The sequence below is a fragment of a genome (genome assembly GCF_019968985.1).
Source record: "MAG: Porospora cf. gigantea B chromosome Unknown PgB_NODE_634_length_13355_cov_114.712, whole genome shotgun sequence".
Classification (NCBI taxonomy): Eukaryota; Apicomplexa; class Conoidasida; order Eugregarinorida; family Porosporidae; genus Porospora; species Porospora cf. gigantea B.
In genome coordinates, this window is record NW_027179165.1 from 1 (window position 1) to 13,355 (window position 13,355).

Sequence of the window (13,355 nt, forward strand, 5' to 3'; positions counted from 1 at the left end):
TGGCCGTTTGGATAATGTTGGCCAGTCATCATGAGCATGAGGTGCTTAAGCATACTGTTATGGTTGGAGTGCTGGTTGCCATTCTGCTGATTACGATGGTGTTTGAGATGGCAGAGCACGTGAGTGGCGTGTGAGCGCATAATCAGCGTCTTCATCACTTTCTGCATCATCAGGGAAAGTACGTGCTCCTAGAGATGATGGAGACCCTGTTCAAAGTATTGGCTGTGAGCAGTGTCGTAGCGCAGCACGCAGATCCTCGGTTTTGTATCGTTGTTTCTGTTCTCGATCACTCGTTGGGGAGGGCTCATGTCCATCAACGATTACTTCCTGGGGGTCGACGAGCTGGAACGGGTGGCGAAAGCAGAGTTAAAAGCCGAGGGGGAATCACCAAATCTTAGTCCGACACACCTTTTTGAAATCTTTGAGGACATGCACTTTCTGATATTCGGCGTCATGCTCCTCTTTGTGGCGTCTGTGGCTGTGCAAGTGACATTCGCTTTGCGGAAACAGCAAACGTGGGAGAGCTACGAAGCCAAATCTGAAGATGAGATGCGGACAGAGTTGGCGAGTGGGCAAAAGGACCGGCACCAACTGGAGTTCTCTTACTTCGTGAGCTCATTGGCCGTGCATCACCATTCAGAGAATGCGATTTCTACATCCCACGTCCCCGTTCGTGACGACAACGTCGTATCCCGAGTCGTTCTCCTTCGCGTCCTACCTTTCCGAGTGCCTGGAGGAGAACCTTGAGAGCATCGTAGACATTCCAATAGCGTCATGGGTAGCCTCGCTTTTTCTTCTGGCGCTCAGCATTCCCGGTTTCTTTCTAACATCTAAGGAGATCGCTGTCTTTCTGGGCGCGGCATCCACGTTCTTGGTGCTCGCGGGATTCATAACATCCCGTCGAGTGCGCTCTTGGAAAGAGGAGATTCGACCCAAACTGTCAGCTGTAGAGCTCTGCTTGAATGAGGATAGCCTTCAGACAATCCGAACGGACTACGAAAAAAGCCGCTTGATCCACATGAACCGCTTGGGAGCCCGAATTTTCCCTTCCGAGCCCGCACTGGTCAGTCGGCAGAACCACATTCCGATATTCGGGTCCAGGGGCGTCGCCTACACCAAACGACTTCTGCAGTTCCTGGTGTTCGTGAACGTGGTGGCCGTAAATCTGCTGTTCCGAACTTTGAGGGGGCCTCTGCCTTGGTCGATTAAAGGCTGGCTGATCATTCCCATGGTCCTGCAGCTTTGGGCGGTTCTGTTTCTGTGGTTGGACATCATAGTGGACATCACGTACTTCAACAGCTGTGATCTCAACGTGAAGTCGCATGTCGTTGCTCAGATGGACGCGCGCATCGCCTCCAACCAGCAAAAGCGCGTGCAGAACATCGTGGATCATGTAAAGTGAGCGCGACAGGGCTGTGTCACAGGTCGAAGGCCTACGAGACCCTACTCCAGGATAAGCCCCAGATGTTAGATGAGGTCCTTCCGGCATCCAAATCCATTTTGGAAGACGCCGTACTGAAGACTACTTGCGACGATCTGTTCGACTCGCTGAGTTCGCCAGATTCTAGCACCGAACGCGAAGCCAAACCCGGAACCGTATCCCTAGAGAAGATTCACATCATGCAGACTAGCCTCCACCTCGACCAACACGACAAAGCGGACGCCTACTACTCGAAGCTGAAGAGTCGCGTGTCAGGCCTGAACTACCCAGAGTTCCTGGCCCTGTGCAGCATTCTCCTTGGTCACTGGATTCCGGGCGGGCCAGTGAGCAAGAAAGTGCGCATGCAGGCGCTGTTCGCCGCGCTGGACGCGGACCGAGACGGCGTGGTGACGGAGGACGACCTGTTGCAGGTGCTCGGCGGCATGGTACCTAGACCCACAATGGCAGAGGTGCGAAAACTGCTGTTTGATATCACTGAAGATCCGGCAAATCTCTCTGCTGACTATAGACAAGTGGAAACCTACTTCACAATCGTGAGTGTTGAGGCGTCGCGACATCAGATGCACTCGGAAGTTATTGACTCAGGTCGCGCAAAGGGAGCAGGAAGTCACTGAGCAGCCGCCTCACCCGGCGAGCCCTGCACACCTGCTGCGTCGAGATAACGTTTTGCATGTGCAGCCTGATGGCGGAAACTGTGTTTCCCAGGAACCAACTCTCACCACATAGAGTGAACCGCCACAGCGCGTACTCGGTGGTATTCTCTTCCAGCCGCAGCCGCAACGAGAAGAACCCGATGTTGCAGCCTGACTGCTTGCGTGGCGTCATCGGCCGCAGACCTGTCCGGTTCCGCAGCCGTTGGTGTATCGCGTTCACCTCAGAAGGGGGATCGGTGCCAAAGCTGATCGTCACATGCGATCCCTCCTGGTTGACTGCATTGCAGGCAGCCGCGTAGCGCCTAGCTTTGAGGCGGAAATCGTTGCTTGCGTTGGTGTGCTCACCCAGAATCTGTGGTTGGGGCGCCAGACGCTCACTAGCACCACATCACGGTTGGACGTACTGATCCAGCATTTCTCCTCTGGACGCAGATGGATCTGTTAGTCAACTAGTTGAGGCATACCAGCATTTCCAAAGGGTTGGAGTAGTATTTGACTCTCCGAAAACATCTGAAGACAGGTCCGCAGAGTATGTAGGTCAACAAGCAAGATACTCTGTACGCCGTCATTTCGACATCGTCTCCGTGGTGGTTCTCGGCGACATCAACATCCAAAACGACCTTGTCGGTCTGGAGCCGCCCTTTGGGGAAGTGAAACTGCGCCAGGTCTTTCCCCCCTGCGTGCCAGAGCTCCTTCACGTACGGCATGTGTGCTGTCACACGCAGAGACTTGGGTTTGAGCGCGTCAGACCATGACATCTGCACCTCGACCGAGCCGTCGGCATCTCGAGTTCGGTATACGGCCTCGTCTTCATCGATCTCCACTGGCTTTTCACCGCTGATCGAAAGGCCTCCGACTCACTACAACAAGAATCGCTCCACATGGCGACGTATCACACCAAGGGACTGATAGTCACACAAGCGAAAGACGCTGTCCATTTCTGTTTTTGTTTCACGGAACTTATTTTTTACCAATTCTTCGGTTGGGCGTTTTGGCATTCTTACCCCTCTGACCTGGCTTCCGCCCAGTGGTGCCGCTCTTGCCGTTACGCTTGGCCGATCGGCGCTCTGCACGCATCTGATTCTTCAGCACACCCTGCGCTGGGCGATTCGTCTTCTTCATCCGTTTTTTGTCCTTCTTGCTCTGGAGGCCAGTCTTCAGATGAAGGTACTTCTTGTCCACAGTCGACCGTTTCGCGGAGCGAATCATCTTTCGAATGGTACGAACGCGGTCTGCTTCGGAGACGTCGGGTGCGTCGGCGAGTTGGTGAGCCTTCTTGTTCACCTTGGTCATCAGTTTTGTATACTTTCGGCGCTTACGGCCCTTGGCTTCGGCTGCCTTGCGGATCGGCCGACTATTTATTTCCTTCAGTTTGGCCTTGTACATGTCATTGAGTTCCTTTGTGATGGGCAGCATGCACTTTGTATGTTGGGCCTCGTCAGCCATGAACCAGTCGGGAAGGTAGTCGTCATTGAAGGCAAACCTATTGTAAGCGCCGTCCAGCACATCAGCGCTCTTCTTCATCATAACATGACCCAGGCTTTGAATGCCCGCCAGCTCATTGGGATCTTCTGGACGTTCTATAGCGACCTCCTCAAAGGTGTCCTTTGGGCCTTCGACTGTCAGACCCAGCGGGGCTCCGAGTCCTCGTAGAGCCTCGGCCTCTCTGGTGGCCTGCTTCGCAGCCTTCGCTTCAGCAATTTTCGCATCTTCTTTGCGCTTCATCTTTGCCTTCTTCTTGTCCGATAACGGCAGGCTGGGTATGTCGTCCACCATGTCCGCCAAGGGATCCTCGCTGTCGCTCACGGATGATTCGGACTCCTCCTCATCAGTACTCAACTCCTCTTCGGCTGAATCATCGGAGTCATGTTGACGACGCTGCTGATCTAATAGTAGGAGCTGTTTCTCGAGCTCAGCCTTTTTACGGCGTTGGTATGCCAGTAGGGTCTTTCTGTGCTGCTCGGCATCGGTGCCTTCCTTGCTCACGACAGGTTCAGAGTAGTCCACCCATTGCAGGTCGAAGCCCTCGGCTTCGGTCTTGGCCTCCTCAGTCTTCAGCACCTTAGTAAATAGATCTCCCGTAAAGAACCGCGCCGCAGACACCTCGTTGACGTCTGCAACGTTGACTTCAGCCAGGTTCTCGTCAGCTGGCTTCACCTTCCGAAGTTTCGCCTTCGCGGCCTTTCGAACAGCGGCGATATAGGCTGACTCCGTGCCCTCCTCCTCCTCCATTTGGATTTCCGACACGACAGAGTCTGCGTCAGATGTCATTTCGCCGATCTCCGCGAACGAGACACGCTTTTTCTTCTTCGCCGGCTCCGTTTCGTTGTCTTGTCGTGGCCGTTTCTTCATGTCCTCAAACCGCTCCTCATCGGAGTCGTCGCCGTAGACATTACAATTAGCGATGTCATTCTGCTCATCGTCCTCCTCGCTGTCCACCGCAGCCTGTGCCTTTTGGTGCCACGCGTCTCGTGAGGCACGCTCCACATACTGATCCAGGTCCATCACCTCGTCAGCCCAACCAGCCCGAACGCGCTCACGACGCGAGAGCTTCTTCCCCTTGTCGGTCTTCAGCTTGGCAAGCTTGGCTTTGGTGTCAGCATGCAACTTCATGGTCAGTGCAAGGTCGTCCTCCCGCTTCTGGAGGTCGTCTCCCTCGCCCTCCGAAGAATCCGAGGACTCCAACGAGACGTCGCTCAGCTCATGAGTTTCTCCATCCCACAGATATTTATCGAACCTCTTGGGGTCTAACACCTCCTCCTCCAATTTCAGAGTCTTGTAAGCGGTCATATCCACGTTGGTGAAAAGGTCGGTGTCTACCGTTTCGTTGTCGAAACCGCCTAACGACTGCATTCGTTTGAACTCCGCCTTCTTTTTTCGAGCTCTCTCCTTCTTGTCAACAGCGGTTCGGTCACGTCGACGGGCCTCAATCAGACGGTCCAGCTCTTCGCCCTCCTGCTTGTCTTCCCGCTCGTCCTCCAAATCCTGCTGCTCAGTCACGGCATCGATGTCGAATTCTGAAAGGGATAAGTAAGAAGAGACTAACAAGAATACTAGAAGCGACCTATTCACGACAACAGCGAGCCGGGATGACACCTACCCTCGAAATCAGCCAAGTTGGCGACGTCCTCCTCAGCCTGTCGCCTCAAGATGGATATTCGACTCTTCTCCTCTCGGCGCATGGCGGAATTGAGCTTCTCTCTCCATCTCAGAAGAACATTGAGATCCTTTTTAGAACAGAGCTTCAGGTCTGCCAGTAACGCCTTAATGTTGAGGTCGGTGGTTGGGTGGTCAAGGATGGTGGTCACGAATGCGTTGTCAGCGGGTTCGAAAACAATCATGTTGTTCTCCATCAGAATCTTCGAGGGTGTCTTGGCGTCGAAGAACTCAGCAATGGTGGTCTTGTGGAAAAAGGTTTCGTCGGCGGCGTATCCAGACCGCTTCTTCTTCTCTCGCTCTTTGTACATCTGAGCAAGAGACTCCTGCTTCTTCAGCTTGTTCTTATCGACTTGGCCGGCCTCCTGCGCTTGTTGGGTGGTTACAAACACATACTTCGGATCAAAAAATCGGGGGTCGATCTTGCCAGGCTTCTTGTAGCCTTCGCAAACGGCGAAACACTCGGCAGAGACAGCACGAGATGACGACGGCTTCGTGATGCTCACCCGATTGAAGAGCTGCTTGAAGACCCAGATGAGTGAGTTGTAATCCTGGGACCGGAAAATCTTCGAGACGAACACCCCTCCACGTTTAAGGTACTCTGATGCTAGTTGCACTGAGTGCAGCACCAGCTCGTTCTGATTGTACGCGTCCATCGCCCAGCTCGTTCCAACGTTCGGAGCGCCGTCGTGGAGCACGAGGTCACACTCCCCCTCTGAGAGTTCCTTCCGCAGCAGCTTTCTACACCTCTCAGTGGTGATGTCCGCTTGAATGCTGACGACCCCTCTCAATGCCCTAATAGGTGCCAAATCTACGCCAACTATTGTTGACCCTGAACGCATCTCTTTCTGGCAGACTTGCAGCCACCCGCCTGGAGCTGCACAGAGATCCAGGACTTTGGAGGCGTTGTCGAACAGGTTGAACTTCTGGCCCAGTTGGATGAGTTTGAAGGCAGACCGGGCACGGAACCCCTGCTCCTTCGCCAGGTGGTAGAACTTGTCGAGGCGTTCCTTTCCGACCTTCGCCTTCTTTCCCATTGAGGCGGAATTAGGGAATATTGGCACTGCGTTAGCTGTGCAGCGTACGCTCAGAGCAATCTTTACAAGTGCGCGCTCTCGGAATGATTAACCTCACTGTATCTATCACTATATTCAGAGCGACTCCCCGCGACATTATTCATCCATACTGGCGGCTTCGACCTGGGCTCTGCCACCCAGTGCCGCAGTGTGTTCGATTTGAAGCAGATGAACCCGAAATGCGAGTTCATGGATTGTCGCCACCATGGTTCGATGCTCACGCCGCCGAGAACTGCTTTCGTCCGCCCGGCTCTCTGTCAGGAGCTGGTTCTCGCGTCGACGCAGCCCTGCTGAACCTGGGGACGAGTCACTGTACCGAGATAGCTGGTGACTTTGGGCTTCTACGCGTTTCTCAAGCGCGTCGTTTGCTGCCAGTGCCGCGTGGAGACGACTTCTCAGGTCTCCGTCCTCTGGTTGCTTGCGCAGTCGAAGCAGCTCCTCCTTCTCTCGGAGGGATATCGATACTCGTATGTCACCGTCGTTGGGGGCGGCTGACCTGGGGCGTGCCTGGCGCTGCTCGGCTTGGTCCAGCGCCACTTTCAGGTGACGATTTTGGGCCGTTAGCTTGTCGTGGGAAGCCTGAAGGATCTGGAGGTTCCGCTGCAGACTCTCTATGGTCCGTGCCTTGCTGTCTGTGTCCTTGTAGACGGTTATTCTGCTCAGACGGCTCTGGGCGGCCAGTAATTGGGTTAGGTACCCGTCCGCCTGCTTCTGTGCAGCGACGGCCCTCTCTTCCAACTCGAACATGTCAGCGTGCTTCGCCTTGATACGACCCAGTTGATTGCTCAAGCTCCGTATTTCCTCCTCCAGGACTGCCGCCTCCTCCATTGCAGCCGTCGCACTGGATGAAGCGACTGAGGACCCCTCACATTTTGGCTTGAACGTCCTTTTCGGTCGTTAACTCCTTCAGTTCCGTCTTTTGCTGCTCGACACGCGATTTCAAATCCCGAATCTGCAGTTCCAGCCTCTCAATCTCTTCTGTTCCTGGCGCAACCAGCACGGTAGTGGAGTGACCCGCCTCACGCAGGTGGTGAACCTCCGCGGAAGCTTCAGCCAGCAGCGCTCTGCGTATACGCTCCGCCTCCTTCAATGCGTCCAGTTCTTCGGCCATATCGCGTCGTCGAGCGGACGAGAGCTGTTCGGCCGCCTTCACCTGACAAGCGAGCTCCCCATCGCTGTCGCTGGCGTTGGCGTAGGCCTCCAACGCCATCTGGATTTGTTCCTGCTCCTCCCGGCTGAGCTCTAGTATCTTCGCGACGACGTGCGCCTGTGATGCGACCTCCCACCCAAACAGGGTGGAACATACGAGCATGTACTCGACTACCAATGAAGGCGTCGGCTGTGAAAGAAGGTCTTGGGTCAGCCTACTGGGCTCAAGGTTGTCTAGGACGTCCATACGGCCATCAACGGACTTCAAAACGTCCACAATCGTACTTGTGTCGACCTCTCGAACCTCAGGCACGACTTCCCGCAGTACCTCTTTCAGGACGCTCGGGCGCAGAATGTCGGCTGCCGTCTCGACACGCACCCGCCCGCTCATTACTGAGTGCAGGACTGGCCATGTAGCTCACCACAGTCGAGCCTTTGGACGAGCCGCAGTCCGACCTCATCCGTCAGCATTTCGCCACTTTTGGTCGCCCAACGCGTCTAACGCCACACGTAAGGAGCTAAGTTCGGAACGAATCAGATACATTAAGATCACTCAAATCCAGGCGCCTTGAGCCTGATGGCCAGGTTCACGCCTAGATGGGTGAATGCTGCGCTCGCTGTCCTGAAGAGCGTGGCAGTAGCCCAACTAACGATGTGCAGGACCCCCCAGGATACGAATGCGCTGAGGACCAAGAGGATACACAGTGCGGCAAGGAACGACTTGCAGTGTCTCAGCGTGTCCACGAAGGAGGATGACAGCGAATGTACAGTCCACCCTTTCTCTATTATACGAAGGACCGCCGCAGCGACTCTGGGTTGCTCCAGCTCCAGCTGCAGCTCCCGCTGCAGAGCTGCGGTTTGCAGGGGCAGGGTGGTGTCGCGCATAGTGTCGAGGATCGCGTGCAGCAAGGAAAACGAGTTTGAGTCTTGAACTCGATGTTGAGTACGAGAGGCTCCAACATCCACGAGCCTGAAAGAGATAGTAACGAACAGAAGGAGTAAGCCTACCTGTGGGCGAAGAACATCTGCTCGTGACCCATAGGCACGGGAACGCTGGGACAACCACTCAACACCGCGACGTGACTTATCTCGGGACCAGCGTGGTGCACGACGCAAGAGCAGAGGGGGAACAGGGATCGATGGGGCTCGTAGTCGACAATGAGGAAGTTGGAGCTTGTCAGGATCGATTTAGATTTGATGAACCTGCGGAGATGTGTGAAATCACTGCCAGACTTACTGTTCTGACGATCCTGGCTGGAACAGGACTCTTTTTCGACGGACAAGCAACTCCTCGATGGTGGTCTCGATAACCTGTCGAAACGTATCCGACAGCGTCTCTTTGCCAAATCCCAGGAAAACAGGAGGGTTGTTGGGCTTCTGGAGCGAATTACAAAAGACCCTCCAGTCAACTCACCTCGGTACAAAACCGCTTGGTAGGTTCGGAGCATTCGGCGAAAGGTGGCAACGACGGTCCCACCACTTCGAACGCAGATGGCAGGTCGGGCACAGGCACGAGCGTCGGAGACCACAAACACAGAGACGGCACATTCTTCAGGTACACCTGACCTAGGAGTCCAAGTCTGGATGTCACTGGCGGCAGCGCCAACAGTTTCCGGAAGGAGTCGACCAAAGGAGCGTGTTGCTTTAAGATGTTGTGAACTGCGAACGGCACGGCTTGAAAGCTGGCGCGGTTCAAGAATCCAATCGGCAGCGTGGAAGACGACGCTCTCCACAATGGGTCCAAGTAGCTGGCCGTGGGTGCCACCGGAACGCGACATAAGAAGGCAATGGGCACACTGAACGCCTCCGACAGACAGTACGCCTCCAGGTACAGCGTCCTCGGCGCTACGATCAACTGAGGGTCGTGTTTCTTCACTGCATCCACCAACGCGGAGTGCATGTTGGTCAGTTTATCCTCCGGGAGAACAACGAATGTCACATCCCCGAACGCATCTTTGTGGCTTTCATGACCAGCGACAACTACATCCGCACACCCAATGATCGAGTCCGCCAGGATTGATTGCGTTAACGCTTCGTCAAGAGAGCGCACCGACACCAGCAGTACCGTCGGACGGCTGCAATTGTGAGTCATCAAACAGATTTTGATATTTTCCGCGACTCTCTTTATGGACAACAGGACGTTGCGTCAGATTGACAACAGGACGTACTCGTTGTCAGTCTACGAGTCGCCATTCCAGCAGAATCCCTATGTCGAGGCCTTAAGTTCTCTTCCTTGGTGGCAGATTGAGGATCCCAGACTGCATGTGGTGCGTTTTATAGGTTTCAGACACAGGCTCTGAAACGCTCCATGGCGCTTCGCGGATCCTTCGACAAGGCAGAGCTGCTGCAAAGGTTAAACAACGAGCTGCACGAGTGGACCAAGTGGCCTAGCTCAAAAAAAAAGTCCTACGCCAAGTGTCTTATGACGCAAGACCTTTGTCACCTGAAAAAGCCTCTAGACATGCCCTGTGAGGTCGGGGTCGCCGGCTCACACAGACCTGGAGTACTTATCCTTGTTTGCGTTCCCTCCTCTGGTTTACGGTCGCCAGCGGAGAACTCGAATTATGTGAGGGCTAGAGACGGAATGAGACAGTGCAAAAGTGCTCGAGAGGGCTATGAAGCACTTTTATTCCGTGACCGAGGACAAGCGCTTAGTTAAGATCCCCGAGCCAGACCAGGACCAGGGCCCGCATTTGTTGGCGAACCTGCTACTCCTCCACATGAGCGACGCGCTGGTGAGAGATTGCTTACAATCTCACGCAGACTACCCTATTCGTTCTTCGTTTGCAGGAGCTATACAGTAGTGGTAAATTTCCTGATACCATCGTGGAATTATCCGAGGTTGTGGACGATGAGATGTTCACCTACGCCGAGGCCGATCTGGAAATATGCCTCACATCTCGCTTGACCAGCGATCTCGCCAGCCATCCCAGCGACCGAGGGTTGGTTGGATTGTTCTCCACCTTCTTTGGAGGAAAGGACCGCGGCTCTGCTTTATGGACGCAAGACCGTTCAGATCTGTCGGCCATCGCCGACCACGTACGGAAAGATCCGGCAAGTGCCTCTAGCCGATTACGGCGAATGCCGCCGCCTCCTCTGCCGCCGGCCGAAACCCCGAGTCGGCGACCGAAGCGCTTGGAGTCTGAGGCAGAGGAGCGAAGGAAGGCGCGCCGTCGGAGAAAAGAGGATCGCCGCCAATGGGTAGATGCTGCGTCTTCGGCCGAAAAGCTGACGTTGCGAGGCGCTGGGCGACTGGATCGGAAGGAGGAAGTTCCAGACTCAGGAAGAAGGAAGGACGACTCAAAGTATCGACCGCGACTGCGGGGATACTCCCCGAGCGAGGACTCTGTAATTAGGAAGGACGACGCAAAGTATAGACCGCGACTGCGGAGAGACTCCCCGAGTGAGGACAGCATCTCCATTAGGAGGCACCGGAGGCGCAAACCATCGTATGCAAACCACCCAAAGACCTCCCGCCGCCAATCGTCCAATCTCCAGAGTAGTAACCGGAACCGTCGACCAAAGGACCCTCTTCTCGGGGGAATGCCCACGCATTCGGAAACAGGGTACGGGTGGCAGCCACAATTCGCGGAAGTACAATCAGCCTACGGGAAGTGTCAACCGCAATTCACGGAGGCGGTCTATGAGCGCCCCTGCTGCCCGCCTCACGTGCCTTCAGGCCACCCAGGCAGCCAGGGATTCCCCGAGTCCCCAGCCTTCTCGCGTCCTTTGAGTGCGTCGCCTTACCCACCATACCCACCTTACCCTGTGATGTACGTGACCTACCACATGGCGCCTCCGGGATACCCGCCTGGACTGTATCCGCCGCCTCAAGGCCCCTACCCCCAAGGACCGTACCTCCCTCCTGGTCTTTACCCAGTGCCCCAGGCATCTTACCCCTACAATGACCGCAAACGACCTCGCGATCGATCGCGGTCCTCCAACAGGCAGTCGTTGAGCAGCGCAAAGCACAGCGACGCAATTGCCAGCATGAACAACCTCCAACGTGGCGCTTGACCCTTTTACGTTTTGAAGTCGAACTCGTAGGCGCGCTCATTCGTCAACTTCCGGAGCTCTTGAAGCGCGGAGTCATCGAAAGCTTCGCCGGTGTTAACTGTGAAGGTGCACTCCGCCAGCTCCGCCGTGAGCTGCGCTTCGCTCAGACGTACTCCGTGCTTCAGCAACACTTGCTGCAGTTTGTTGAGCAGTTCCTTCTCATACGCCTCAGCTTCTGAGGTTACCTTTTCAGCCATGCAAGAGAATACTCGATCAAATTCCTGGCGCTCAACCTGCATCCTTTCGACGAGGTCATCAAACCTGCAGAGAAATAACATCACAACACTGAAGAACGATATGCTTCCCTACTTGGTCTTATACGTATTGACTCTGTTCTCCGCCTCCTTTACGACCTGCTCATCAAACTGAGAGGCCCCGTCTGCCGCCTGTATCTCCAGTTTGCTGACAGTTCGGTGGAGGTCTGCTTCTTTTTTGGCAAACCTATCTGCCTGGGCTTTGGTCTCGGTCTCGAGGGTAGAGATCCTCGCTTCGTATTCAAGGCGAAGCTCTGACTCCAGTTCCTCACACACCTAAAATCATTCGCACACCAATCGCCCTACCTTTCTTGCAGTGAACCTGGCCTTCTCTAGCTCCTTTCTGAACTTCTCCCGCTCTGCCTTCGCCACCTGTACCGACTCCTCAGCCACACATTTATACAGTGACAAAGTCTCCTGCAGCTCCGCCAATGTCGTTTGCTTGGCACGTGAAACTCTGGCATCCTCTACTTGACGTACCAGCGCCAGTTGGATTTCGTACTGCCGACGCATCTCTTTCCTCGCTGTCGCTTCTTCGGAGAGCAGATGCTGCATCTCCAGCACCTGGTCACTGCTTCCAAACATCCCACCTTCTGCTCTAGGTCATCCGGTCCCAGGCCAACCTCCAGCGGGTACCCCAAGGGATGGTCATATGGGCAGCTCTGTCGACCGGCCAAGCGTTGTTGCCGGCGATGTCCATCGTGGGCCTCTTGAATATCCGCGTCCTCTGCATCTCTGTCTGACTCCTCCAATGTTGCTGGGTTGGCCTCGTCCACAGAGGCCGTTCGACCTGCGTCACGAAGGCGACGTTCAAGGTCTTCAAGATAGTCACGATCCAGACCTTCCATGACCGATTTGCCGCGCTCATGACCCCAAAACACCCAAAATCTGCAATGGCAAACAACGCGGCGAAGAAACGCGCTCAGCGAGCTCTCGATACGCACTACGGCTTGGCTGCTGTGATTGGCAGTTTTTCGGTGGGGTGACACCTCCAGCGCAATCAGTTGCTTTGCCTATGGAGAATCAAGGATGAGCTGTCGATGTGGAACTTGGGGCTGTGGTCTGTTCCGATGGTGTGCTATTACTTTCTTTACAAGGATTACGTCGACAAGCATGTTGATGGAGGCAACTACAGGTGAGGCTGCGAGACGGTAGACAATAGCCGAAGCTTAGACTTCATAGGGCTCAACACACTGATTGTGTTGCTATCGTTCTTCTTGGGTTGTGGGTGGTACGCACTCTACCTTCTTGTGCCACGTGAGTCCCGGATGGTATCGGCACTCAGTGTACTTCGGGACCGAGTTGGTGGCATTTTTTTGGCAGTTAAAGCAATTGACACAGTAAATCATTGTGTGGTCAGCATGTTTGCGATGTTTGCGCTCTGAAAATGTAATCCATAATTCTATGGGCAACTACGTGCCTACTCTCGGGGGCTCGTGCGCTAACGACATCCGTAATTCCCTGTACGACTACCAGGTGGACGACATTCAAGGGGACTCGTTCGACTTAGCTGCCATGCGCGGTAAGGTTCTTCTAATCAGCAACGTGGCGTCACAATGACGTCTCACTG

At 54.8% G+C, this 13,355-nt stretch overlaps 7 protein-coding genes across 18 annotated transcripts; 3 read left to right on the plus strand and 4 right to left on the minus strand.

Annotated features, from left to right (window-relative positions):
* Window positions 1–59: 59 nt before the first annotated feature.
* KVP17_002167 (uncharacterized protein) lies at window positions 60–2,055 on the plus strand (the record flags this gene model as incomplete). 3 transcript variants are annotated; one of them, XM_068518188.1, is made up of 6 exons in its annotated part: window positions 60–119; window positions 147–224; window positions 253–609; window positions 641–1,398; window positions 1,425–1,764; window positions 1,789–2,055. In XM_068518188.1, the coding sequence occupies 6 exons, from the start codon at window positions 60–62 to the stop codon at window positions 2,053–2,055; spliced, it is 1,860 nt and encodes a 619-aa protein (XP_068372677.1). The 3 variants fall into 3 exon arrangements, with proteins under 3 accessions (XP_068372677.1, XP_068372676.1, XP_068372678.1); XM_068518187.1 differs by lacking the exons at window positions 60–119; window positions 147–224; window positions 1,425–1,764; window positions 1,789–2,055 and having other exon boundaries at window positions 307–696; window positions 728–1,402; XM_068518189.1 differs by lacking the exons at window positions 60–119; window positions 147–224; window positions 253–609; window positions 641–1,398 and having other exon boundaries at window positions 1,465–2,055.
* Window positions 2,056–2,111: 56 nt separating this feature from the next.
* KVP17_002164 (uncharacterized protein) lies at window positions 2,112–2,393 on the plus strand (the record flags this gene model as incomplete). Its single annotated transcript, XM_068518180.1, has 1 exon — window positions 2,112–2,393. The coding sequence occupies one exon, from the start codon at window positions 2,112–2,114 to the stop codon at window positions 2,391–2,393; it is 282 nt and encodes a 93-aa protein (XP_068372669.1).
* Window positions 2,394–2,543: 150 nt separating this feature from the next.
* Window positions 2,544–6,287, minus strand: KVP17_002165 (uncharacterized protein; the record flags this gene model as incomplete). Of its 3 annotated transcripts, XM_068518181.1 has the most annotated exons (4): window positions 2,544–2,931; window positions 2,956–3,034; window positions 3,066–5,111; window positions 5,195–6,287. In XM_068518181.1, 4 exons carry the CDS (start codon window positions 6,285–6,287, stop codon window positions 2,544–2,546), a joined length of 3,606 nt encoding a protein of 1,201 aa, XP_068372670.1. The 3 variants fall into 3 exon arrangements, with proteins under 3 accessions (XP_068372670.1, XP_068372671.1, XP_068372672.1); XM_068518183.1 differs by lacking the exons at window positions 2,544–2,931; window positions 2,956–3,034 and having other exon boundaries at window positions 3,055–5,111; XM_068518182.1 differs by lacking the exons at window positions 2,956–3,034; window positions 3,066–5,111; window positions 5,195–6,287 and having other exon boundaries at window positions 2,544–2,852.
* A 135-nt stretch (window positions 6,288–6,422) lies between these two features.
* On the minus strand, window positions 6,423–7,866 carry KVP17_002162 (uncharacterized protein; the record flags this gene model as incomplete). Of its 3 annotated transcripts, XM_068518176.1 has the most annotated exons (2): window positions 6,423–7,167; window positions 7,196–7,866. In XM_068518176.1, the coding sequence occupies 2 exons, from the start codon at window positions 7,864–7,866 to the stop codon at window positions 6,423–6,425; spliced, it is 1,416 nt and encodes a 471-aa protein (XP_068372665.1). The 3 variants fall into 3 exon arrangements, with proteins under 3 accessions (XP_068372665.1, XP_068372664.1, XP_068372663.1); XM_068518175.1 differs by lacking the exon at window positions 7,196–7,866 and having other exon boundaries at window positions 6,423–7,154; XM_068518174.1 differs by lacking the exon at window positions 6,423–7,167 and having other exon boundaries at window positions 7,192–7,866.
* Window positions 7,867–8,024: 158 nt separating this feature from the next.
* On the minus strand, window positions 8,025–9,567 carry KVP17_002163 (uncharacterized protein; the record flags this gene model as incomplete). Of its 3 annotated transcripts, XM_068518178.1 has the most annotated exons (4): window positions 8,025–8,445; window positions 8,484–8,678; window positions 8,713–8,852; window positions 8,890–9,567. In XM_068518178.1, 4 exons carry the CDS (start codon window positions 9,565–9,567, stop codon window positions 8,025–8,027), a joined length of 1,434 nt encoding a protein of 477 aa, XP_068372667.1. The 3 variants fall into 3 exon arrangements, with proteins under 3 accessions (XP_068372667.1, XP_068372666.1, XP_068372668.1); XM_068518177.1 differs by lacking the exons at window positions 8,713–8,852; window positions 8,890–9,567 and having other exon boundaries at window positions 8,484–8,515; XM_068518179.1 differs by lacking the exons at window positions 8,025–8,445; window positions 8,484–8,678; window positions 8,713–8,852 and having other exon boundaries at window positions 8,881–9,567.
* Window positions 9,568–9,783: 216 nt separating this feature from the next.
* On the plus strand, window positions 9,784–11,492 carry KVP17_002168 (uncharacterized protein; the record flags this gene model as incomplete). Of its 2 annotated transcripts, XM_068518191.1 has the most annotated exons (4): window positions 9,784–9,943; window positions 9,972–10,041; window positions 10,069–10,210; window positions 10,239–11,492. In XM_068518191.1, the coding sequence occupies 4 exons, from the start codon at window positions 9,784–9,786 to the stop codon at window positions 11,490–11,492; spliced, it is 1,626 nt and encodes a 541-aa protein (XP_068372680.1). The 2 variants fall into 2 exon arrangements, with proteins under 2 accessions (XP_068372680.1, XP_068372679.1); XM_068518190.1 differs by lacking the exons at window positions 9,784–9,943; window positions 9,972–10,041 and having other exon boundaries at window positions 10,091–10,210; window positions 10,266–11,492.
* Window positions 11,493–11,497: 5 nt separating this feature from the next.
* On the minus strand, window positions 11,498–12,633 carry KVP17_002166 (uncharacterized protein; the record flags this gene model as incomplete). 3 transcript variants are annotated; one of them, XM_068518185.1, is made up of 4 exons in its annotated part: window positions 11,498–11,816; window positions 11,841–12,061; window positions 12,092–12,334; window positions 12,376–12,633. In XM_068518185.1, 4 exons carry the CDS (start codon window positions 12,631–12,633, stop codon window positions 11,498–11,500), a joined length of 1,041 nt encoding a protein of 346 aa, XP_068372674.1. The 3 variants fall into 3 exon arrangements, with proteins under 3 accessions (XP_068372674.1, XP_068372673.1, XP_068372675.1); XM_068518186.1 differs by having other exon boundaries at window positions 11,787–11,792; window positions 11,861–12,061; window positions 12,092–12,340; XM_068518184.1 differs by lacking the exons at window positions 11,841–12,061; window positions 12,092–12,334; window positions 12,376–12,633 and having other exon boundaries at window positions 11,498–11,728.
* Window positions 12,634–13,355: the final 722 nt, after the last annotated feature.